The 23,813-nt window shown below is 39.9% G+C and overlaps 2 protein-coding genes across 6 annotated transcripts in view; one reads left to right on the forward strand and one right to left on the reverse strand.

Annotated features, from left to right (window-relative positions):
• The first annotated feature begins 2 nt into the window (after nt 1-2).
• Nucleotides 3-9,443, forward strand: PSMG2 (proteasome assembly chaperone 2). Its single transcript, XM_054192898.1, has 7 exons — nt 3-141; nt 1,833-2,004; nt 2,774-2,832; nt 3,790-3,908; nt 5,224-5,397; nt 6,285-6,405; nt 6,824-9,443. The coding sequence occupies exons 1-7, from the start codon at nt 73-75 to the stop codon at nt 6,914-6,916; spliced, it is 807 nt and encodes a 268-aa protein (XP_054048873.1). The 5' UTR covers nt 3-72; the 3' UTR covers nt 6,917-9,443.
• A 4,920-nt stretch (nt 9,444-14,363) lies between these two features.
• PTPN2 (protein tyrosine phosphatase non-receptor type 2) overlaps nt 14,364-23,813 on the reverse strand; it is a 33,961-nt gene continuing 24,511 nt past the window's right edge. For 2 of the 5 annotated variants that reach the window (XM_054192896.1, XM_054192893.1), the window contains 3 exons: nt 22,576-22,766; nt 20,430-20,633; nt 14,364-15,941 (listed from right to left, as the gene is read on the reverse strand). In XM_054192896.1, coding sequence (XP_054048871.1) covers nt 15,920-15,941; nt 20,430-20,633; nt 22,576-22,766 — 417 coding nt within the window. In that variant the 3' untranslated portion in view covers nt 14,364-15,919. Of the gene's footprint in view, nt 15,942-19,512; nt 20,634-22,575; nt 22,876-23,813 lie in introns of those variants that run through there. The other 3 variants (XM_054192895.1, XM_054192894.1, XM_054192897.1) reach the window with 3 other exon arrangements.

Raw genomic sequence — 23,813 nt, forward strand, 5'->3', positions numbered from 1 at the left:
TACTCCCCGCCCCGGTGAGGAGAAGAGAGAAGGGTGCGGCGGCCTGATTGCTGCCTTCCTCCCCCGGCCGGGATGTTTGTTCCTTGCGAGCGCGGCGGGGGCTCCGCCAGCTCCGACTTTAAAGGCTTCACTCTGCTGATGGTAGGTCGCCCTCCTCTGCTTCCACCCCGCCTTCCGTGGGCTTGAGGGGGCGGCTGCCCCCAACGGGGCACCCCTGAGTGGGCCGCGCCGCTTCTCAGGGCGCGGGAGCTGATGGATTCGCTCCGCTCTGTGGGGTGCGGGCAAGGGGGTTGTCTCCCTGACTCCTGTGGGGCAGGAGAGCCGGGGCGCTTTGGTCTCTCTTTCTTCCCTGTCCGGGGGTCGTCCTTGCGTACTTGTCTGCAGGAAAGTAAAGAGGTGCTGGGCAGGCAGTTGCTGTCCCCGTGTGTGTATCGGGTGTTTTGCCGAGTGAAAGAGGGGGATTTGCGGGGGTGCCTCCCACAGCTGTTTCCAGCAGAGCATAAGGAAGTCTTTTCCGTTTCCGTCAGTTTCTACCTCCCTCGTTTTCTGCTCTTGTTGAGCTAAGCGTTACGTGCTGAGCCACAGCGGTATGCTTTCACCCTAAGATTAAAATGCCATACATCTTCTTAAAAAACTTGTAGTATCTGTAGGTTGGCACTGAAATAAAGGGTTGGGTTTTTTTTCATTTAGATGCGATACATACATGTTTTTAATATAAAATTCTTCATTTTTGCTAAATTTAACCTTCGATTAGGATTGTTTTAGGAAGTGTTTTCATCATCTTCGTACATGGTATGAAATCAATTTAAGGTAACCTACTTGAGGTTACATTGGCTATTGTGGGGTAAGAGTTCCCGTGCAGGCTGCAAAGTAGCAAACCTTCAAACCTTTTTTTTTTTTTTTTTTTTTTTTCCCCCCCCTCCTGTTCGTGAGTCCCTTTACTGTATTACTTAAAGGTAACCTCATCACCTTCCATCGAGGGCTGCACGGCCTGGGATGACTGTGCAGGCTGCACGGGAAGTCATTGCAGATCAGCTGACGAGCCACAGGAAATAGATCACGGCTGGTTTCTTTGTCTGGGCATAACCGGCAGTTGAATCCCAGCCAGTTTGTAATGACGCTCCGTAGGTGATGTTAGGTGCTCTTTTGCTGTGAGCTTCTGAGCATCAAATTCGGCGTGTTTGCGTAACTGGTGGCAGCAGAAATTCGTAGACACGGACTCGTTTATAAATTAGAGGGACGCAACCAAATGTTTTACCGCTGTCTTCCAGTATCAGTTTCTGTAGGACACAAACTCTTGAATTTCTCTTTCTGTGCCATCAGATTAGGTCAGTATCAGCCCTAATTGATGATAACCCATAGTAATTCCTATAAAATTAATCCAAGATGACCATTAGCATTTTCATCCTTAAAAGATGAAAAACAATCTGCTTTTGTATATGAGTCGTGCTATTTACAGGTTTAATATGTAATATCAACGTTTCCATTAGGTGTCACTTGAGGCCTACCAATCTTGGCCGTAGTCGTTTGAATGACTTTTATCTATTCTGTATCCAAAAAAAAGAGAGGGAGGAGACAAGTTCCCAAGCCTTTGCTTACATTTACAGTAAGACAAGATTTTTCACAGAAGTGGCCAGGATGTTTTTGTAGGACAGGAATCAAAGTGTGCATTAGTAAACTGTTAAGAAATAGTCACCTTTGCCAGAGAATGAGCAGCCACTTTTAGAAATCATGTTTGACCAGAATTGAAGTAATTTAAACTTTCACTATTTGAAGAGCTTATTGTATTGTCCATAAAACACACTGTAAATAAGTAACTTCTGTTACTTCAGCCAGCAGTGTCGGTGGGAAATGTCGGTCAACTGGCAATAGATCTAGTGATTTCCACGCTCGGCATGACTAAAGTTGGTTACTTCTACACTGATTGCCTGGTGCCAATGGTTGGAAATAATCCCTATGCAACAGCAGAAGAAAACTCAATGGAGCTGAGTATAAATGCTGAAGGTTGGTATTGACTGCTAAAGATATCTGCAAACTATGTAGGGTGCAAGAATGTTATGTTTCCTTTTTTTGTTGTTGTTACGTTTAGCTTATGTGAACAATGTTTAAAGTCAGTAGTGACTTCAGAAACTTACAGATAAGAGTGTACTTATGCTTCACAGAGGAAACTGTTACTCTTGTTATTTTGGATAACCAATTTAACATATGGAACCAATAAGAAATGATTAATTTCAACCATATTACAGTGCAGCCAAAACTGCGGTTTTAATCCAAAGCAAGATGAAGTGTGCACGTACTTACAGTAAACTGCTGAATTACTGGTGTAGAAGGATATTTATCCTCTTTTCTTCTTTCCCACCTACGTTTGCCTTTTTACTTATGTGGTGTTTCTCCCACTTCTTTCTTCAAATTCTTAGTTTCTTTCCCTATGTTGATTATTGCATTTCATGTTTTTTTCCCCTCTTAAATCACTGAAATCTCAGAATAATCTGTCAATCATTGCAAAGCTGCATAAAGAGATTATCTGAATCATTACAGGAGGCAGATCTTCATATATTTTTCTTTATTCAATCCTTTGAATTTATGACGAGTGAAATTTAAGTCAAATGAAGAATGTACAAAAATATGTATCTTTAACACTGTGGGTATTGTCAGGCTTTCCCATAGGAATTGACAGGTGAAAGGTTTACTGTCCCAAGGTTTGTAAATTGGATAAATCTGGATACTTCTTTCTTGCTTTCTTCTTACAAAACTTAATTATTTCTTCTTGTAGTGTATTCATTACCTTCAAAGAAACTTGTAGTTCTGCAGATCAGATCACCTTTTATAAAGGTACGTATGCTCATCGATTGTTCTTACTTCACTATTCAGTTTGAATAGTTCTGCTGTCAAATAGTTTAAGTGGTGTAGGTAAATTTTAAGACTAAATAAGCAAACCTAGAAGAACTATGCCATGTTATAAAACACTTTGTTTCAAAAAAACCCTAAAAAACCGATTGAGAAAGAGCAAAATATTTTTCTACTTTCTGCTATAATACCTTCTGCAGTTGATATAATTTTAGCTAATAGAAACTGACTTCTGTATTCATTGAGGGTTGAGGTTTTGTTTTGTTTTTCAAAGCCTCAGAACAAGGCACCTATGTTGGTAGTTCTTAGTGTAAATATGTCCTTAGTTATTAACAGTCTTGAAAACACAAAACAGTCTGGGTTTTGTCCATTTCTTTTTTTTCTTTATGCTTCCTGTCTTCATGTGTTTGTCTTTTATTGTAATAGCTTAATTTCTGATGTCACTACAACTTAATTATTTCGTAGTGTTCTATATTAATTTAAACTGCCTTCATTATGTAAAAAAATGAAGAATTTGGAATTACTTATTAACTGGACAGTGGGTGTAATTTAAAATAAGCGGAGTATCACACCAGAAAAAAAAAAAGTGCTGCATTTTTTTATCAGTTCAAAGTGTGGAAAAATACTGTGTGATCCTACCATCCCATCTTACTCTAAAGCTTTTTCCATTGGTGTTAATGGCACACAAAACAGGTGGTACTGCTGTTGTTAACGTGGTCTTAATGATAATTTTTATCATTATATGTGTAGTTTTGATTAAGTAAACAACCAGAGCAGTCCTCTGTTTTTTAAAAATTTTCTGAAGCTGAAGACTGAATGGATATAAAGAAAAATGTACATCATTGATAAATATTCTATGTAACACCTGATATTGTTGACTGTTGGCCTTTTTTTAAAGGAGACAATATATTTTTCACTTTTTTTCTCCATCTTTGCATAAAGAACAAGTACAGGCCGTTCTGTCAAACACTCCTTTCTTGGGTAAAAAGCAGTAAATGTGCCAGAGTCGTCGTTCTGTCTAGCAGCCATGCATACCAACGCGATGATGAGCAACTTCTTGGGTATGTTTGTGTCATTAAAAGACCTAATTAGTGTTTCGTTTCTTTTTGACAAACTGATGTATTTCCCTCTACTAAGTACTTCTTGCAGGGCTCTTTTGCTTTGCTGCATATATAAGTCATAAAATGTTTTAACAGTATATTAAGTATTATATTATACAGGATCAGTCTCTGAACTTCGCTAGTTACTACTGTTGAAAGTACTGAGCAAATTAAGCCGTAAGTAAATTGCACTTGATTTGCGCTGTCAGGCAAGAGAGCCTCAATATTCTTAATTCCTTGTGGCTGCAAGCAGTCAGGGATTAGCTGCTAACATAGAGGTCACAGATTAGATTTTTAACTGGTAATTAGAGTATTGGTTAGTTTCTTACCTCTTCTTCATTATTCTGCATTTTGAAGGTTTTCTTTAGTATAGTAAGTTGTCATTCTTTTTTTATAGGAAGTTATCAATTCTTATTTGTTGGGAGACAGCTGCAAGGTTCAAACTATACGTATTTTTATTAGATACTACACCTTTAAAAAACAAGCATTACTTGCTGATTGAGGGCATTGTAATCAGTGATTTAACAAAAACAAACAAAACCCAGTATTTTTGCAAAAGACTAATTGTTATCCTCAGGCTGTATAAATGTGTAGGGCCTTAAAGAAGATTTAGGTCCATGCATGTCCCAGACATAGTTACCAGTGTTGCAGAATGGCCAGCTAACATGGAATGAAATGAGAGGGACTGATGGTTATTCGATGCAGGTTTAATCGTAAATTGTGGTCATATACCCTGCTCTGCCGCAGCACCACAGAATAACTTTCTGATAACAAAGTCACTAAAGAGGGAGGATAGTGCATTCAGAAATTACTTAGACTTGACTGAAGTCTGCAGGTACTTGTAGTGTGAGCTTATTAAGAATAATAAGCATCACAGATACTTTACTGCATCAGAGTGAAGTCCGAGTTTGCCCTAACTAACTTTAATTTAATCGCCTCCTATCTGAAGGAATAAAAAGCACATTTTATTTGTAAATAATTTTAACAAACTATAAGCAGTTCTATTCATGTCCTTATGTATCTGGTACGTGCCAGTTACTTGAGCCTCTAAAAAGAGGATACCTTAATTCTATTTGTGGCAGAAAGTTGAGTAGTTTATACTGTTTCGAAACTACAGACTACTTTTTAGCTTTGATTTGAGGAAGAATGGAATGTCAGTGCAGTTCTTCATTGCAGATGTGGGGTCCTCAATGCTTGCAGCTTCTTTTTGCCACAAGTAAAAACATTGGAAGTGTCTTTTATTGTCATACTGAATGTATTCTTGATTTGTTCCTAGGACACCACTGCGCTACCTACTTACACCTGATCTTGAGAAAGCAGTTGGAGGCCTTATGCAGGACCTAAACTGGAAAGAAATGGAAAAAGTAGCATCTTACCCTGGAATAAATGATACCGAAAAAGTTCTACATATTCCTGGAGGTGGCATCACAAAACTATTGTTTACTGAGAGGTGAGTTGTCTAAAGACAAGCACAGAAAGATATCAGAAGTCCTGTTTTTAGTACATGGATAAAACTATCTTTTAAACCATTGTGTTATAGGAAGAGTCCTTCTTTTCATAGAAAAGGGTTTTGTAGGAATAGAGCTTCTTCCAGATCAAGCCCATAACAAAGAGCAGATTCAGAGAATATAATATGCCAGAAAACAGGGAATTCTGCATCGTAAAGTTAAAATATGATAAAAATATAAGTGCATGGGCTGGAGAAAAATAATAAAGCCTTTACAGTTAAGATCATTATTAATCTGGTATCTGATTTTATGCAAACCACAGTTTGTAAGTAGTAAAATTTCTGTACCTGTGATGCTTTAACTCAAACTGTCTCCTGTTACAAATAGTTCCATCATCAGTTGTAAAGAAAAATAAATTCTGAGCACTAAGAATGAGTTAAGATTCCAGGGCCACCAAACAATTAGGTGTGGGGTTTTTGTTAAAAGGTATGTGCATCAAAATTTGTGCCAAAACCAGGTCCAAGTTTCAAATTTTGCATAGTAATATTCACTCATTATGGTAAAACGGTGTTATCTCTGCAAGGTGTTTTGTTTGCACAGAAATCCAAATTAGTATGTAAAAGAGGCCCTGAGTAACTCTTCCATGACCCAGGATTTCTGCCTCACAAAGCAAAGAACAAATTCAAGACTAAGAAAAAGAGCATGAAGTGTGAAAATGCAATCAAGGAAATCTGAAGAGGAAAAAAAAATCTCTATATAGATGCCTACATTTTTACTTTTTATTTGGTTTTGGTTTTTAATAAGCCATACGCAGATTGTTTTTGCTTTTAATACATAAATGTAATTGATTTAGAAAAGAAATAGAAATGCCTGCTCATTTTTGTTGCAGTTGTTCAAAAGGAATCCAAATGGCAGTTCTTCTGAAATTCTGTTCAGAAGGGGACAACATCCCTGATGCGTTTGCTCTTGTTAACTATCTTAATGAATGGCTACAGCTAATTAAAAGTGAAGTAAGTGCTATTTGATCTGGAGTTCTTACTTTTGTGGTTTATATCCATTATTTTCATTTTTCTTCAATCCAGAACATGAAAAATGTTACTCAGCTGAATTTTAAAAAAGTTAAAAATGTATGGGTTGGGTTGATTTTAGCCCTTGGTCATCAAATAGACACCAAATTAAAGAGACATTTTGATTAAAATCTCACTGGGAGTTTCCCCACCTGAAAAGACAAACCTAAACCAGTTTGACAGGTGTGGGAGAAAATTGTGTAAAGGTTTGATCAAGTTCAATCTTCTGATACTCTTCTCTAAAGCAACCCACAATGATATTGACACTTGAAACGCTGAGCATTATTTTAACACATGTGCCAGAGAAAGAATTACATCATTATTATTTAAAACCTAAAGAATTATTCTGTTTTTGTTGCAGACCAACAATTCCACAGATACTTCTTCACAGTGGAAAATACCGAGTTCTTGGCGCTTACTTTTTGGCAACGGTCTTCCGCCTGCACTCTTCTGATCAGTTTTGAATTCTTCTGTAAGTCATGTGTGCAGTCTCAAACATCGCTTGAGAAGGTGATTATAAAGTAATTGCCAAGCAACAGCAGCTTAATTTGTTGTGTACATAAATTCTTTATTTAAGAAAAATTCCTTTCACATATGTGAGTAGCTAAAGAAATTAAGGTAACATTCACAAATTGACCAAAGAAATATGTTTTGTACAGTTGTTTATTGAATAACTTTGGTTGAACTTTTTTCTAATAAAATATTTTTTAAAAAACCCTTTTTCTTTGGTTAAGTGTCATTGCTATGGGAAAGCTTATGATGCACCTTCTTAATGTAGCTGAGAACTTGAGTTTGGCGTGCAGGCATAGATTTTCTTATGAAGATAAAACTCTGCTCTTCCATGTCAACTGTGGTTCTTGGCTTTTTTTCAAAATCTTCCTGGTGATGTAAGCAAAGCTCAGAAGTGACTAGTTCTGCTGCCTTTTCCCGGTGCTGCTGTGGTAGCTTCAACAGGGGAGACTGCAAGCTGTACAGCAGCCTTGTCTATCTTTTCTGGTCTGCTTCTGTTGTAAACTTCCGTTCTGCTTCCAAAGGCAGCAGAGATGCTAAAACTAAAGCTTTCTAGGTAGATGAGTCGTCTTAAACTGATTTTAGGATGAATACAGTGCTCTGAAATATAAAGGAATTAAAATGTTGCCCTGATAGCAGGCAGTCTGGTATCTGTATATTTTATAAGCTTAGTCTGAGATGCTAGTTATGTGATGAGCAATTCATGTGTTTAATGTTTGTAATGATGCTTGTTGCATTATTAAGCTACATGTTCAATTTTGATCTCTTGGAAGTGCCTAGTCACATCAGCTTATTTAAAAGTTAAATGTTGTATTTGAGTTAGTCACAAACCTAGATGTGTGTAGAACAACGTGAGCATGAACTAACTGCTGGTGGCATTAGGAGAACCGGAAGGGCTTGATGATTGCTTAATTACATCTGCAGTGTTTGGGGTTTTTTTTTAAAGGTTTGAATTGTGTTAACACCAATGCTTCTTAATACTAAATACCATGCTAGAAATGGAAAGTAATCCTTTGCTTAGATTAATAAGCTTTTACAGTAGTAATGCACAAAGATGCCACGTTTTATGGTGTAAAAAATGAGCTATGAATTGATTTGCAGTGTTTGGGAACGATTGATGTGCCTGTAATTGTATGAATCAAAAGAAACTTACCTGAAGAAAAAGCAACTTGCATACAACTGGTACGCAAGCTACAACCGGAAGCTGATCTAAATAACATGAGTGACAAGATCACATTAGTCTGAGCTTAAAGATTTATTTTGGTTTGTGGTCTTGTCATTGTTTTACAAGAAGCTTGAGTTTCTGTAAGCAAGTGGAAGGCTAAACCATTTGCAGCCTGCCTTCATATAGATCCCATCATGGTGATATTTCATGCTTGCAAATACTGTTCATTCAAATTCTGCATTTTTAGAAAATTCATAATGACCTAAATATTCTTCTGATGTCATTCCTCATTGTTATGAATTCTCAGATTCTCTGTGAATGTAATGCATCACCTGTAACTGGACAGTTGTGAGCACAGAGAGATTTGGTAATTGTTGCAGGAGTGTAAACTACTGGTGTACGTGAGTTTGGAAAGCTGGACCTGCCAAGCTGGATGAAAACTTTGGCCTTGAACTTGTAAATGCTTAAGAGCGCTTCTTAACTTAAAGCACAGAGGCCTGTGTAAACCACAAGAACTACTTGCTTGTTCTTGTGCACTGCTGAATCTGGAACTGAGTATTCATTTTCTTTGGTCAGAATCCAACCTTCTAAGAAGTCAGAAGTTGAAGCTGATCATGGTCCTGGTTTGGGCTTTAGGCCTGAAAGCCAGCAGGGTATATCAGATTTACCAGTAAAATCGGAATCTGACCTTAGAATGAAGCTGTAGGAGATACCAAGTTCTCCCTTCTGTGCACTGACGCCTCTGCATGGTCTGATGACCATGTTTGGTTTGAGTTGGGGCTTTGCTGACATACCAGAAAATAGGTTAAGAAAGAATGGCCTTCCAGTTTAAACATACTCATCTTAGAACATAAACTTGGTTATTTTAGAAGAGTGGGTGGATGTGGGTAAGAAGAATCCTTTGAACTGACAGCTGCTACATAGAATGGTGGGTTTTAAAGGGAGTAGAATATTTAACTGAGCAAACCAACATGCTGGAAATGGCTGTTTAAGTCAGCTGTACCTTCTTGAAGCTTTCCTGAGGTGATGACTGTCCTTCAGGAAGAAGGGGATGAATGCTTGCCTCCGCATTACCTTAGTGTAGGTCCTTCTACTAGATGAGCATGGGAATACTCCTACATCTGTGTACGGCTCAGATGATTGCACCTGTAATGACTGTAAAGAAGCAGCTCCGAAGGTATGTATTTCTTTTGTTACACTAACTTGCAAGGTACTAACCAGTACCTATCAAAGAGCCAGCTCTTCAACCACAGCTTGCATATTGCTTATACAACGAGTGCAGCTATATGTAAACAGTTATATATGATGAGTTGCTCCATGAGGCTTTTCCAACCGTCATAGGATGTTGGGGGGGGGGGGGGGGGGGGGAAGGAATTACCAACAGGCACAAGCTTTTTAAGTTTCTTAGTTTCTTTTTATTGTGGCTGGAGATGATTCTTGGGGGTTTTTTTGTTGTTTAAATAAGGTGATTGTATAAGCTTTATTTAGCTGTCTCTGTTTAAGTACTTAGTTCCTTTGGGATCAAATTAACTGCTTCATTTAGGCCTTTCCACAAGTGTTGATATTCTAACACCTTTGAGCATCAGCCACACTGCAGCGAACCTATTAAACATCTCTGCCACCTGCAACCTGGTGTTCTAGATGATGGTCAGTACTGCAAACAAGTTGTGGAGTACGAGTGTTGCCTTGTAACAAGTATTTTTGCATAAAGGCTTAGTGTTTAAGTAACTTGCGTGCCATACAAATAGCAAGCCCAAATAGGGTCCGCTGCAGCTGTTTGACACAGGCACACAACTTTATTCAAGATCCAGAATCTATCGTGCAGATGTAAAATATACAAGGTACTAGAAAAACCTTGAAATACTGAAGTCAACTTCTCTGTCTTTTAAACAAATTAAAAAAAAAAAAAACGGGAGGGTAAAACCTAATTTGGGCAACGAGCAGTGTTGCTTGGGTATCCACGGAAAATTAAATCAGGTAGGAAGAATTTTTATTAATTGTTTGTATTAAGCAGCATGCAGTCTGATATACACCCAGTGGCATTTGGGAAGCTACAGATCAGAAAGTATTTAACTGCAAAGCTATATTAATTAAAATCAAAGCAGCTGTGATAATAGATTGAATTTCAATCAAAATTAGCATGGCTTGGAACAAGGAGAAGCAGTGATAAAAAGCTCGAGGAGGAAAAAGGATTCTGAAGCAACAGCAAGGGAGTGTTTGACCACCAGACCAGAGCAAAGAAGCATTCAGAGGCGTGAGAATTGTTTTTTCTTTCCTTCTTTTACTGATTACGGATAAAGGTGCAATTTCTCATGAAAATATTCTCACAAATAGCTTAGACATAGTGATTTTTTTTTTGCTGTCATTTTGACTAAACCAATACTTATGTTACAAACATCTCAAGATACTTTTTTTTTTTTTAAACAAAGATCAAGACTTTTTTAGAAAACATCTTAAAAATTCAATTCTTGCAACTGTTTGCAAATAAAACAACGCTGTTAAGAGCGCAAGCCAACCAAGATTCTTTAATGCTTTCTGAATGTTTCTTAATATAGATACATGCTGGTAGTGCCTTGTGATTTGTGTGCTCCAAAACCAGGCAGGCGGGTGGCCAGGCCCTGCCCTGACAACGTGTTAACGGGAGGTTAACGGGAACGAGAAAGGGATGGTGGTTTCCGAGAAGAGGCTGCCCTACCACCTGCTGTTCCTTCCGCACTTACGCATCTGAAAAAAAATCTGTTTGTGCACCAGCTCCGAGAGCACGTGGTCTGTGAAGGCATCAGGTAAGCTCCTGCTCATAACACAATGGCAAGATCCCTAAGAAAAGAGAAAAGTAGCACTCAAATGTATTTTAACCTAAAAGCGCCATTGTGTAGTTAAGTAGCAGTCGCTAGGGTAGCTTTCCTGCCCCCTTTTCCTTAAGATAGTCTTCTAGGGCTTCTTAACCTTTACATCTGAATCTTGCAATAAATTTGTGAGAAAGGCGGGCGATGGAAAATACAAAAATACATTAAGATTTGTTGGTCCAATTGTCTGCTCTTATTCATTGGCCTGACTGACCTTTATATCCGTCCTTGTCAGGGGCAGTTTCCCACAACTGGCATCTCTTTTCAGCTATGAACAAGAAGTATGAAGCATGAAATCCAGTATTTGTGATTAGTTAAAAGGCTTAAAGTTCTTTTGATTTTTATCACTTGGAGCTCTTCTAAAATTCTCCACGCTCTCTAAAGTTATGATGAACTCCCTGCTCAGGATTGCATCAGCCTTCTCGTCTCCTGAGTCTGTCCGATTTCTGCGCTACACCGTTAGGCCGTAGCCTCTCCCTCCGGAGCGCACTGATCCTCAGAACAAGGGTGAGTTAAACCACTGCCTCCTCCAGCTGGGAGGGTGCACCCGTGGCAACGTTACCTTTGTGTGTTGGGCTGCTGGCTTTAACCAGCAAGATACCTTGACTTACCGTTATCAGAGATTCAGTTGTAAAAAAAAAAAAAAAAAAAGTGATTCCATAGCGCTCTCCAAATTGAGAAGGAGCAGTATGGAATTGATGGCTGTACTAATATGGAATTGATGGCTGAACAGAAAAGCCTGTTCTAAATCTTGGGTTATAAGCTACTTACTGATAGTGAGGATGAAGTCTTGACCATTCCAGACAGGCCACGAATTTTTATTTTTTCTTAAAAAAAACATACGGTGAAAAATAATAAGCCCTGTGGCACAAAAAAATGTAGGATTCCCCAGAGTAGTGCTCATCATTGAAAAAATACAAATCTGATTATTCAGATCTGATAAAGGATCTGAATTGTGGTATGTACTATCTGATGTTGCAATGACAACGACTAAGCACTTCCCCGAAACCCTGGTGACAGAGACCAGGCTGCTGCTTTCAGGCATCATCACTGCTGCAATCGGTGACGTTTTTAAAATGACACAATTGCAAGGAGTTTCTTGCAGTTTAAAAACTGATTAATAGAGCAAGCGGTGAGATAGAAAGATGTTTTACAGACATAATAACATACTGAAGCTATTCTTCAGGTGATGTAAGCAAGAAAAACAAAGCAATAGAGCTGCTTTTGTTGTTGTTGTTTTAATCAGAAATGTAACAAAGAGCAGAATAGCAAGTACAAGAAAATGTTGGGAAGTGGTAACGAGCTTTCGAAGCCGGTGGCAATTCCCCTGGGGTTCCTCTTCTGACACAACACCAACGCAGCTTGTGTTGCTAGCAGGAAAGGGCAGGAAAAGGGTTCTGTGTGAGGTACGGTTGGGTGAGTCGGTGGGAAGGGAAGGCAGAACTGTTCCAGACTTAGGGAACTGGAGGGTGTCTGAACAGCAGTGAGTTCAAAGGACATAAGGGAGAGGGGGAACGACAGTGGAGAAACCACTAGAAGGTGATGGCAGGTTGCGGAAGCAAGATGGTGCAGTTCTGGGGTTGGAAAGTGGGAATTAACCACAATGTATTTTTAGAAATTTCCATAGTTATCCAGACTAATAAGCTGGTGAGTCAAAATGTGGGTGCGGTCTGGGAATGCAGACAAAAGGCTGCGCGTAGCACGAGGCCGGTGTGATAAGCCTACAACTAGTTGCAAAAGTGAACCCTATTGAAAACTGAGACAAGGGCACACATTGCTGGGAGGCAGACAGGAGAAATGAGCACGCTTGCTTTCCTGTATCCCCAACTGCTGTGGGACACAAGCTTTTTTGCAGGAACGAACTGGTCCGTAATTGTCCGTCATACAGAAACCTGAGGTCACTGATGTCCTGCGCTGTAGGGACTCTGTCCAAGTACCGGAGTTAACCACTGGCATGAACGAAGTGGAAGATGGGCTCCGTGCTGGAGAGGTGAAAACTCTCCCTCAGGCTTTGGGTTTTTTTCCTCCCTTTTCTTCCCCTCTCCCCCATCATCCCCAATTCACTACCTAATGGGCATGTATATTTAGGTAACTACATTCCAGTCCTGCACGCTGACCTGCGTGTGCTGATTCTCAACTTAGAACCTACGTTAAGAGTAGATGTCAACTAGAATGACCAACTTTTGAAACGCTTGCCAAGGATAATAATCTCTTGATACATCTGTTCTTGTGACCTGCAAGACATACCTAGGAGTGGAGGACAGAAAGAGATAAGGCTGAGTGGTGTTAAGCACTAAAGGATTCCTTGTAGCTTACAAGGTGTATATTTAGCATGAGGCCAAATTAATTATTGAGGGAAAGACCAGGCAAAAGCGATGAAGGTGGCGTCATTTGCCTCACAAGATTTTTCTGAAATAAGCCCTAAGATGCTAAGTACGTCCTCAAGCCGCACAGCAGCGTAAAACCTCACGGAGAAGGAAAAAGGGGAGCACTCAGTGCTGCGAGTACCTTCTAAAAGAGAAACTCCTCAGGCTTTCCTGTTCCCTGTGGAAAAAGTACAGGATTTGGGTCTTACAGATGTTTCGGTCTTTACTGGGACAAGAAGGCGGCACGACAAACCTTGCTGTGGAACAAGGCAGTGGTTTTGTCCTCAGGGTAAGATGGCTAGCAAAAATAAAAACACATTCCTCTGCAACGTTTCTCTTGAAGATGGAAAAAAAACCACCAGCCAGTAAATCACAGCTTTTTCCTTTGGAAGTCTGCAAGTCTCTCATTCTTCTAACCCCCTCTCTCTCAGAAGGCAGCCCCTCCCCTTCCTTCACCTTTTTAAATACATTTTAAAGCGGCAGAAGAACAGTGGCCTTGTGTAGAAATAACAAAACCCGTGCATGTGTCAGAATTTCCTGGGTCAGTGAGTGAAGACTTCTGCTGTCACCAGGCAGCCCTCAATAAAATCTGACAAAACTCTGTTTTTGGAACTACTCTATCTTTACCCCCCCCTTCACCTAGTCATCAAGTTAGCCTGACAGCAAATTTAGTCCAGCAGCTTAGCCGAGGAAAGTCATTTAAAAAGCTTCAAGAGCAAAGAAATCAGCATTTTGATTACAGGAGTCTACTGTGCAAGGAGAGCCAACGTCCATTGGGCCCTGTATGTCCCCCAAGACAAAACAAACTAGTCGCATATGTGATAGTTATCTGTGATAGCAGCAGGTGAAATAATGAAGCATGTGCACATTTCTAGTAGTCATCCACCTTATACTTACTTGCAACTCAGAGGGGACAAAAAACCAATGAAAACATAAATCATAGCCGAAGGCATGAATGGCAGAAAGCCATATCCGAAGATGTATCAAATGGCATAAACAGGCTCCGGTCCTGGGTTCAACAACAATTGGGTTTATTGCAGTGGTTTTGGCCAGACCTTCATCTCTCATTATAAACACTCCTGGTCTCGCAGCTGCGCCAACTTGAAAAGGAAAGCTGAATCAAGTTGTGATGTTGTTCGCTCCTCCAACATAGGCTAGGAACAATACTACTCATCCAAAAAAATTAAAATATTTAGGCAAACCAGACTCTGGAGATTTAGACTATTTCAAGGTGGTGTCAAGCATATATTTAGCTCAAGTAACGGCATTACATACTCCCCCGATTCAGCTTCATGTTCAAGTTAAACACAACCCCAAACACGCTTGCTTTCAGGAATGAGCCTGGAAACCAAGTTCTGTTAAGATTGCAGGTTGGTGCTTATTTTAGCAAAAGTAGCCTTAGTTGGCCTAGATTTCCCCCCTCTTGCAAGCTTTACTTTGACCAACTGTACGATTTGTACAAAAACCCATTACAAAAGTATGCAAAGTACAAATTACGTATAAAACCCTACCACATATTAGTTTAGACAGTCATATTGAATATGGTTTTTTCGGTGAATTAAGATTTATCTGAAATTGTCAGAGAATGTCAGCGAGTGCAGAACTTAGGTCAGCTCCGTTACAGAAGGTACCGGGCTGGAAACCCTGCTGAGTCCAACAGAAGAACTCCTTGAAGCAGCATTCCAGTTTACCCCTTTCCCATCCAGCTTTCCAGGCTGTGTCAGGGAGATGTGAAGTGAAATATTATTCATACGACACACTGTGATGACACAATCCGAAACCCATTTAATTAAAGACACCGTTCACTTTGTGCGCTTTGCACCTGGCCCTCGGCCCCCACTGATTACAGATGACCGTGGGTTGCGAGACATCCGATTACCCATTTTTCCTCCCTTTAAAGCATCAATAACAAAAGACTTCCCCTTCACAAAGGGACTCTGAGCGTTTTGTGCATATTTGATAGCAAACATCAGGATTACCAAACCAACTGGTCAGCTTAATAAAATAATATTCTTAGTGGTGTATTACAACAGAAATGTGCAAGAGTTCCTCCTAGCTCAAACTACGATACTTAGCATGACTGAAAATATTTGCATAAAGCACATTCTAATCATTTTGCCATTTTCCAGTTAAGACAGGGTATCAGGAAACCTTAAGGCAAAACATTTCTTTTTCTGCAAAACAGGCTCTTAACAGTTTCTCTCTAACATAATGCGCACACAACAGCATATTGTCAATTTAAAAAAATATTTAATGCTGCCAAGAAGTATAAAAATACAATAAGAATGGCAGTACAAAACAAAATATTTCCTAATTTATTTCTTTTACATCTTTCTACATTAATACAGGCATTATAAAAACACAGGAGGTCAAATTATTTTGGTTTGCAAAGTAGCACGCTGCTGGTGGTCTTCATCCCCTCGATGCAGTTTACGCTGTAAACAGATAACTGAGGTCTTCTTGGTACTTAACAGACCTCACTCTTTGTTCCCGAAGAGGGGTTCCTGTCTCGCTTTGCATGTCAATAATTTGCAGTTTATAGCTGCAGAATATTCACAAGTCTTGAAGGCTTAGGTGTCGGTCAGTCTCGGCCTGCGACATACAATGCAGAAGAAAGTCACCGATTCAGTACACAGAACGGAGAAAAAAAAAAAAAAGAAATAAGAACAGAGAGCGGGTTTGCAACTATCAACACCCAACAGCTTCTCATGCATCCCCTGTAGCAACTACCCACTATTGTTCGCCCGTAGCAAGCGCTTTGCTTTTCCAGAAGGTATTTCCACATTACAGCATAAGGCACATACTTTGCTGGAGAGCTTCAAAGTACAAGGTCTCAGCCCAGCAAAGGGCGCGCTCGTGCATTTAACCACAAGCGCTGCAGAAGTCGTCGTGGGCCCTAGCGGGACTGCAGAAGGCTGCACCTCAAAACACTAACGTCACCCCTCACCGCTTTGTAGGCCAGTCCTGGAAATGGGCGTTTCTAGGCAAAGGTTTCTTGTAGTTGAGTAGTTGAGGAAGACATCCCAAGACTGGGTGTTTTGTTTGTTCTTAGGGAGGGCTCGGCTCTACTCCGAGGAACACGGAAAAAGACCAGCACCAAATATCCAAGCTACGACAAAGTAAAACGCTTCTAAGTTCTGCAAGCGCTACGCTGATTCATAAAGCAGCTTTCTTTGATCAGTCAAGTCACATTAAAAGAAAAAGAATCTTCCAAGTATTTATCCTTCCAATTTAAATAAAGACTCAGACAGAGATGCAATTTTGAACACATTTATTTTTCGTACATAAAAGTGAAAGACTGACCTAAAACTCTGGGGGGAACCAAAAAAGCCCAGGAAGACTACTGTGTGTTACGTCAACTTTGCAAATTTCGTCCTCTGACTTAAGCCACTTGGCCATGCAGAAGAATTCCTCTTTTGTCACCATTAATTTAGTTTCTCGTGCAGTCCTCAAGTGTCTCAGGTTTAACTACAATACCAAACAGCAAACTAAATAATTTGGTTAACATTCATTAAACTTAAAGCTAGCCAGGCTTTTTAATCGCCCGCCCGATCCAGTCACACATAGGTGCATACACATTTACACCTCTCCCCTTTTCAGTGGGATGTAAACTGATGCCAGTAAACCATTTTACTCAAGGTGTAACAGAATAAGCTGTCCCACTTGCAACATCTTACTTCCATAAAACAAATCAGTAAAATTTTTTTTTCAAAGCGCTGTTTCACGCTGAACTCAATTATTTCACTTATTACATTTCAAGAAAAATACAGATGTACCATCACTCTAAGTGGACTGTCCCTGCACCAAGAACATAAACGCAAAACCTAAAAGGATTAATTCCAAATTTGCAAACCCATGCAACGGAGGTCCACGTTTACTAGTGTTTTGTTTTTGTTTTTTTTTTTATAAAAACATGCACGATTTGTACACAGGCGTTCGTCTGAGAGTCAAACGTCGTTTAATCAAATTCAAAGAAGTCCACTATGCATCCACTCTTTTGACTGCCGTATTTCCAGACCAGAGGGAAAAACCCAACACGGTAACACTTTGAATGGAGTGCAACAGCACTTCAGAAGCAGCACAGGACCAGCCGGCAGCCTGACAGAAATCGGGGTGAGGGGGAGGCAGGAGAGGGCTCAGAAGGCACATCCTTCATTTTTACTCTTTCTTTAAAGCCATCGACAGTTCTTCATTTTGGCCCATATTTGTTCCTATTTAACATCCAAGTTGTGCAAAACTGCTGCAAGCTTAAATCCTACAGAATAACAAAGTACCACAAGGGCTCAATTTGCAGTAAAGAAAACAAGCCTCCCCCAGATTTTGGTTTTTAAGGATTACTGACAGACCAGAAAACAAAGTTTTATCCAAATTATCTCCTGGAATGTACTAAGGGATCTAATGTTTAACTTCCCTTCTACGCCCATGCTGTCATGGACAATTCGCTGTACAAAATATTTTTGTCCAAGACTTGTATTGGTTCGTGGTCCTGAAATTATTAACAGTTAAGACTCTGAAGATACTTACAATCACATAACCAAACCAAATTTTTTACAGATCAACTGCTGAATGTGCAAGTCCTGCTTTATTGCATCAAGAAGGTAACAGAGCGTGAGATGATGTAAGATGGCCCCCTCCCGCCCTGCCCTGCCCCACCAGCAGAGAAGAATGGCTGCTCAGGATGGAGAGAACAAAAAAAGCCAGGATTTTAAGATGGGATCAGGAAAAAAAAAATAATTCGAGAGACAACTTGACAGCCACAGTTAGAGCTCAGTGTCTGTAGGGTACTGGTGGCCCAGGAAATCCTTCTCGTGCAAACTGAAAGGCGGTAAGTGACAGCATGATTTCAGTGAAGGTTCTGCCTGCACTTCTTCCTTAGCTGCTTTCAAGTATTTAGAATAAAATATGGAATATTTCTGTTATAAAAGCATTTAATTACATTCCACGTGTTTTTCCATAACCAAAATATCTTTTATAAGGCACAGACATTTACCCCTGCCACCAGTTATAGCTGATGCTGAAAAACCTGTCTTCCCAATTTAAAGAAAACAATCTTTTGCCAAGCCTTTTGTTGGCTGAAAGAGTTACTGTGGTTGTAACAATTACGAAATGTCTTAAAATGCGTAAGCTGCCTGCCCATCCTGTGTCACAGCAATCAGTAGGTCATTTTGCTATTGGAGCTGCATAGTTGGTCAGTAATGCCACAGGACGAGTTATCTTGTTTTACTGACAAACAATTTCCCAAATTCAGAACTGCATGTTCTAAAAAACTACACTTGTTTTCCTTATCTGGGCCCTTCAGCTTTTGTTTACTATATAAACAGCGTAGTCCAAAATAGTATTAGCTATTGTGAAATGAGAATTTCAAAGAGTAAACCCAACTCAGCTTCGCGTAGTAAATGTCAGGCTATTTGGGCCCCATGCCTGGTATGTTACTACTAAGCTTGAATGTACTGGAAACCTTTCAAGTTAATTCCTTTGGATAAGGAGCAAAGGCTCTTCTAGCATTTTTCAGCAGTAAATCCAAGAAGCGCTTTACAAAAGGACAAATCTAAGGAGCAAAAAAATTAAAAAGAAACAAAAAAAAAAAAGATAAACCACCCCAAACCCAACAGAAAACACCCAAGCTAGGAAAATGGAGGGAGAAAACAACTTCTCTGGAGTCACCCAACACGGCAGTGCTTGAATAAATAAAATCCAGGTTTCAAAGTGCAGTCCAATACTACAAATTATTACATCTCAACTTGAATGACAGCAAGCTACATACAGCCACATACGATCTCTGTGTAAGGACAGAGAGTGATTTGTGTTTAATTACTATTTAGAAAGTTTTTATCGTCAAACAAATGGAAAGGGAGCGCTCAACAATTTTAAAGTGACTGTAGCATAGGTATTCCCAAAATATTAGTCACGAAGGGTTTTAAGTCATGCCTCTTTAATACAGTGCTGGGGAACCTGAAAAGCAATTCTAGACTTTGCGAAGGTTGGAAGCGGCTCATACAGCTGAACACCCGGGGTATGGCAGAACACTAACAACGTTTGTTTTCTGTTACAACCACCCTCGAAGTCCAACTACAGTTTCCTTTGATGTGCGCTTTCTACACCTACTACTGATGAATGAATTTTATTCTTTCTAGCAATTAAAATCTATAGACACACAAACCAATATGTTTCACATTTAATGGAATGTCAGAACTTTAACAATGTTGGCCTTCAAACAATAGTTGAAGTCTGAATACATGAATCAACTTAACAGTATGCTTTTCAGTGGGGGCTAAGTTCTCAAAAGCCTTAAGAAAAAATAATCAGATTTCCAAGCCTCACTTAAATAATGAAAACTACAAAAAAATAAATAAGGAATGCAAATTAACAGAGTAGAAATTGGTAAGTGCTTCATCAGACCCCTAGCTGCTCATATCATAAATTTGAGACTCAAAATATGGGGAATGGTTGCACTATTATTGTCATGCACAAATCATAATTACATTTAATTTCAAAATCAGATTATTTTTGGTCAGAAATTTGTACAAACTGAGCTTTTAAAAGTACAGTGAACTACAAAAAGATTAAATATGCAATTATAAAATATATTTATCCTAGGTCATAAGAATATAAAATGTTTATGTTCATGTCACTAGTACATTACACATTACACACATTTAAGGATAACTTCTTTGCATTAATAATGTAAATGATACAACACTGTTTATTGCTTATGTCAGGCATGTAAATTTAAATCCAGACAGCCTTCAGCAGCTAAACCTCTGTGGTTCAGGGTTTGCTTAAGATCCGGTAGAACACCATTTTAAAAAGTGTATAAACAGTTGCAGGAAGTTTGTACCTGCTCATATAAACAAAAAAACCCATCAACTCTGTTGGGGGGCAGCAGTTCATTTTTGTAAGTACCTGCAGTGGGAAGTCCTGAGATGTTGACATGGGATCAAGTTTACAACACTTCTCTATCGTATGTAACGGTCTGCACCCGTTCTGGCTGTAAGGAGTTTACTGCTTAAAGTTACACCCCTAGTCATTAACTTGCAGCAAACTTAGCTGCTGGAATAGACAGGCTTACTGTTTACTTACAAGGAATGTTCTTGAAAATACATTTTCCAGCAAGAAAAAGCGCCAACTAAAATCAGTGTACCAAACCCAATCTTAGTGAGAATAGGTTTCCAATATAACCACCTTTTTCTTTTTCTTTCAGTCTCATTTAGCTTCTGCTTCATCTGCTGCAGCTTCTGTGCTGTGTTAGCTTTTCTATCCTCTCGCAGTCGTTTTCGGACAGTACTTTAAAAAAAAAAAAGTGAATCTTAAATTGTAAAACAGGAAAAAAAGCTACTAAAATATTAAAAGAAACCTCTTCCCAACACATTCCCAACAGTTAGCCAGCCCACCAGTAGCATATGGCAGCAGTACATAAAATCTAAACCAAGCAAGCCATCTTTACTCTGTTTTAACAACCTTGGTGTGGACAGTTTCAGGTCAGTGAAGCCCCAAGAAGTAAGTAAATGACATATGTAAAGATGTAAGCGGTGCCTGATCTACGTGTTCAACGGGGAACAGAATTAGCTTCATTAACTCAGCGTAGTCTTTCACCCCCATCAGTGCCCCATTTGGTGGCTGAGATTTTTTTGCATGGAGGCTGCTTTTATGTGCAATGTCAAGTACTATGTGCAAACTTTCACAGTATTTAAGCATGTGCCCGCACTGCAGAGTTCACACTAGCCTCACTGATATATTGATCCCAACCTGCTCACGTCTGCGTGAAAATTTAATAGTACTCGTTCTATGCTGTAAATCGAATGTTGATCAAGGACACAGACTAAAAATCAGTTGTGTGCTGTTACACTATCAGGGCCACTTTGAAATTCTTGTCTCCAAAAATATCCTCAGTCTCTAAGAAAGCATAACTCTGGCACAAAAAAAAAAAATCACTTTGATTGTGATCTATGCTCACACTATGCTCACACCCACGCCCCAGCTCCTGCTTGCGAGGGGCTCCTTCAAACATCTATGGGATCCCTGTCATTCTCTCTCAAAACACTCATGCAGACGTGGAAAGATAAACTCCTCAGGGCATTTGGAGTAAGCCATCTGTTATTTCAGAACTGCGGTCTATCCACACTGAGCCGCTGCACCTCGTCTGGGACTGCAGCCCTGTGGGACAGACACCACCTCGTCCCCTGCGCTGCACAGCTCAGCTGGGCCCTGGCTCTCCAGCCACAGATCCACACGTGGCCCTCGGTGGGCAGGCACAAGTGACGCAGCGCCTCAAGGCACAGCAATTCGGGTGGCAATTGCCAATACAGCAGCTCACAGCTCAGGCATTACTACTCCCGAGGCAGAGAAACTCGAAAGACAAATTGATGTGCCACAGCTAAACCACAGAAATCTATTCACAGGGATAGATTTAACATGAGTGGAGAGTAACATATGGCTGCAATGATACAATTGCATCATCCAAGTCATATGAGGAGAGGCTGAGGGAGCTGGGCATGTTTAGCTTGGAGAAGAGGAGGCTGAGGGGAGACCTCATTGCCCTCTACAACTACCTGAACGGAGGCTGGAGAGAGGTGGGGGCTGGCCTCTTCTCCCAGGTGAATAATGACAGGACCAGAGGGAATGGTCTGAAGTTGCGGCAGGGGAAGTTTAGATTAGATATTAGGAAGAATTACTTTACTGAAAGAGTGGTCAGGCACTGGAACAGCCTGCCCAGGGAGGTGGTTGAGTCACCATCCCTAGAGGTGTTTAAGAAACATCTAGATGTGGCACTTCAGGGCATGCTCTAGTGGCAGAGATTGTAGGTTGTTTGTTTTCGGCAGGTGATAAAAACTTTGTGCTTCTGACGTATCATATATTTTTACAAACAGAAGTTAACATTGTATTTAAAAATCAGTATCAAATTATTTTGGGCACTTTTAGGACCTAATTAACACTGCACAACTGAGTTCACAGGCAGTCTGTAGGAAAAGGCTTTCAAAGCGTAAGGTTTAGCTGCTTCAATCAGAGACAATCATTTTTCTTCTCGACTTTTAAACAATACAGGTTTATTACAAGGAATAATTGAAGTTGTATTTAAAAAAATAATTAAGTCAGACAGTGAAATAGCACCTGTCCTTTCGCTCCACTGAAGAAAGATCTTGAAGGTTTCTTATAAGAAAAGCACACAAGAATTCAGCCTCTCAAGACACTGTATCTGCCTTCTAAACGGTTTCCTCATTTTGCCTACCTTTCAATGCTGCCATCTGTGATATCCTGAACTTTAGTGGACAGGTCAGTATTTATTTTCTCCATTTGATCTTTATTCTCCAGGCCTATGCTGTTCCCATTGTACTTCTCTGTGGTGATTTTGGTTGGGTGTGGAGGAGACTGCTCAGAACTTGGCGCTTGGTCCTCCTTAGAGAGCTCCTTCCACCGTTTCTGCAAACAAGGAGAACGTATTTCAAACATTCCCCTAACACTGAATTCCTCTTTGCCCGAGGTGTCTTCCCAGAGGAAAGTCACACAAGTAGATTAAAGGAACTGTTAGCTCAAGACCAAAAAAAAAAAGAGAGAGAGAGAGAGAGAGATAATGGTAAGACCAAGAACTGCCTAAAAAGAGAGAACTGGAGAAATTTGCAATCCCAGTGAAAAAAAAATAAAATATCTCTGCCAAAGTCGTGGTCTACTATTTCACCTAGTGGACCATGAACCCAGAGATCTACTACATCATAAAACAGATATTCACCTTGTTTGGACAATTAATCTGAAATGAGATGGAAGAAAAAATAAATAAAAGAACAGAAGTAAAACTGGTTTGCTAGATCTCTGTCCTAATGATGGATAGTCTGAAGGCTTTCTTGCAACAAAATTTCATGCAGAAAAAAAAACCCTAGAAAGGTAACAGGAAGGAAAAGAATCCCCCCTAAAAGACAATCAGTTCTTTTCTCACACTAATCGGCCAGCCTGCAAAAATATAGAATACTTTGGGGGGGGGTGGGGTGTGGAAATCAGTTCCTTCTAAACGTCTGTGATAAGAAAGATGAACTGAAAATTGACTCTTTATAAAAACAAGTGTTAGATTCTCATCTGTTGAATGAATTCAAGACTTTCGGTCTAAACTAAATATCAAACGCAAAAATTGATGTCAAAAAAACCCACAGTTACTTATAAATAAACTGCTGACAGAATGAGCTTTAGCAATAAACCGACTCCTCCATTGCAGGGGGGCTTCCAGTATAGATCTGAAATTCAAAGGGAGTCTTCATGCACAAGAGACTTCACTCTCAGAGGTTTTCTTTGTTTTGCCTTAAACGAAGAACAACCCCAAAAAGAAACAGCCACTAACAAATGGAAATTCACTTCGCAGCTCCATCTTACTGTCACAGAAAAAGGCCTTTTGTAGGACATGGTTGTGTCCATAAGGGACTTCTGGCTAAGATAAACATTGATTCCATCTGGAGTGATAAGCCACACAGGAAGAACTGA

This window comes from Rissa tridactyla, chromosome 2 (assembly GCF_028500815.1).
Source record: "Rissa tridactyla isolate bRisTri1 chromosome 2, bRisTri1.patW.cur.20221130, whole genome shotgun sequence".
Classification (NCBI taxonomy): domain Eukaryota; kingdom Metazoa; phylum Chordata; class Aves; order Charadriiformes; family Laridae; genus Rissa; species Rissa tridactyla.

Excerpts from the sequence above, each read along its gene's own strand:
- PSMG2 (XM_054192898.1), top strand. The coding sequence starts at position 73 with ATGTTTGTTCCTTGCGAGCGCGGCGGGGGCTCCGCCAGCTCCGACTTT. Across the intron at positions 2,833-3,789 it reads TCAGATCACCTTTTATAAAG|AACAAGTACAGGCCGTTCTG; the intron begins GTACGTATGCTC and ends CTTTGCATAAAG. Across the intron at positions 5,398-6,284 it reads AAACTATTGTTTACTGAGAG|TTGTTCAAAAGGAATCCAAA; the intron begins GTGAGTTGTCTA and ends TTTTTGTTGCAG.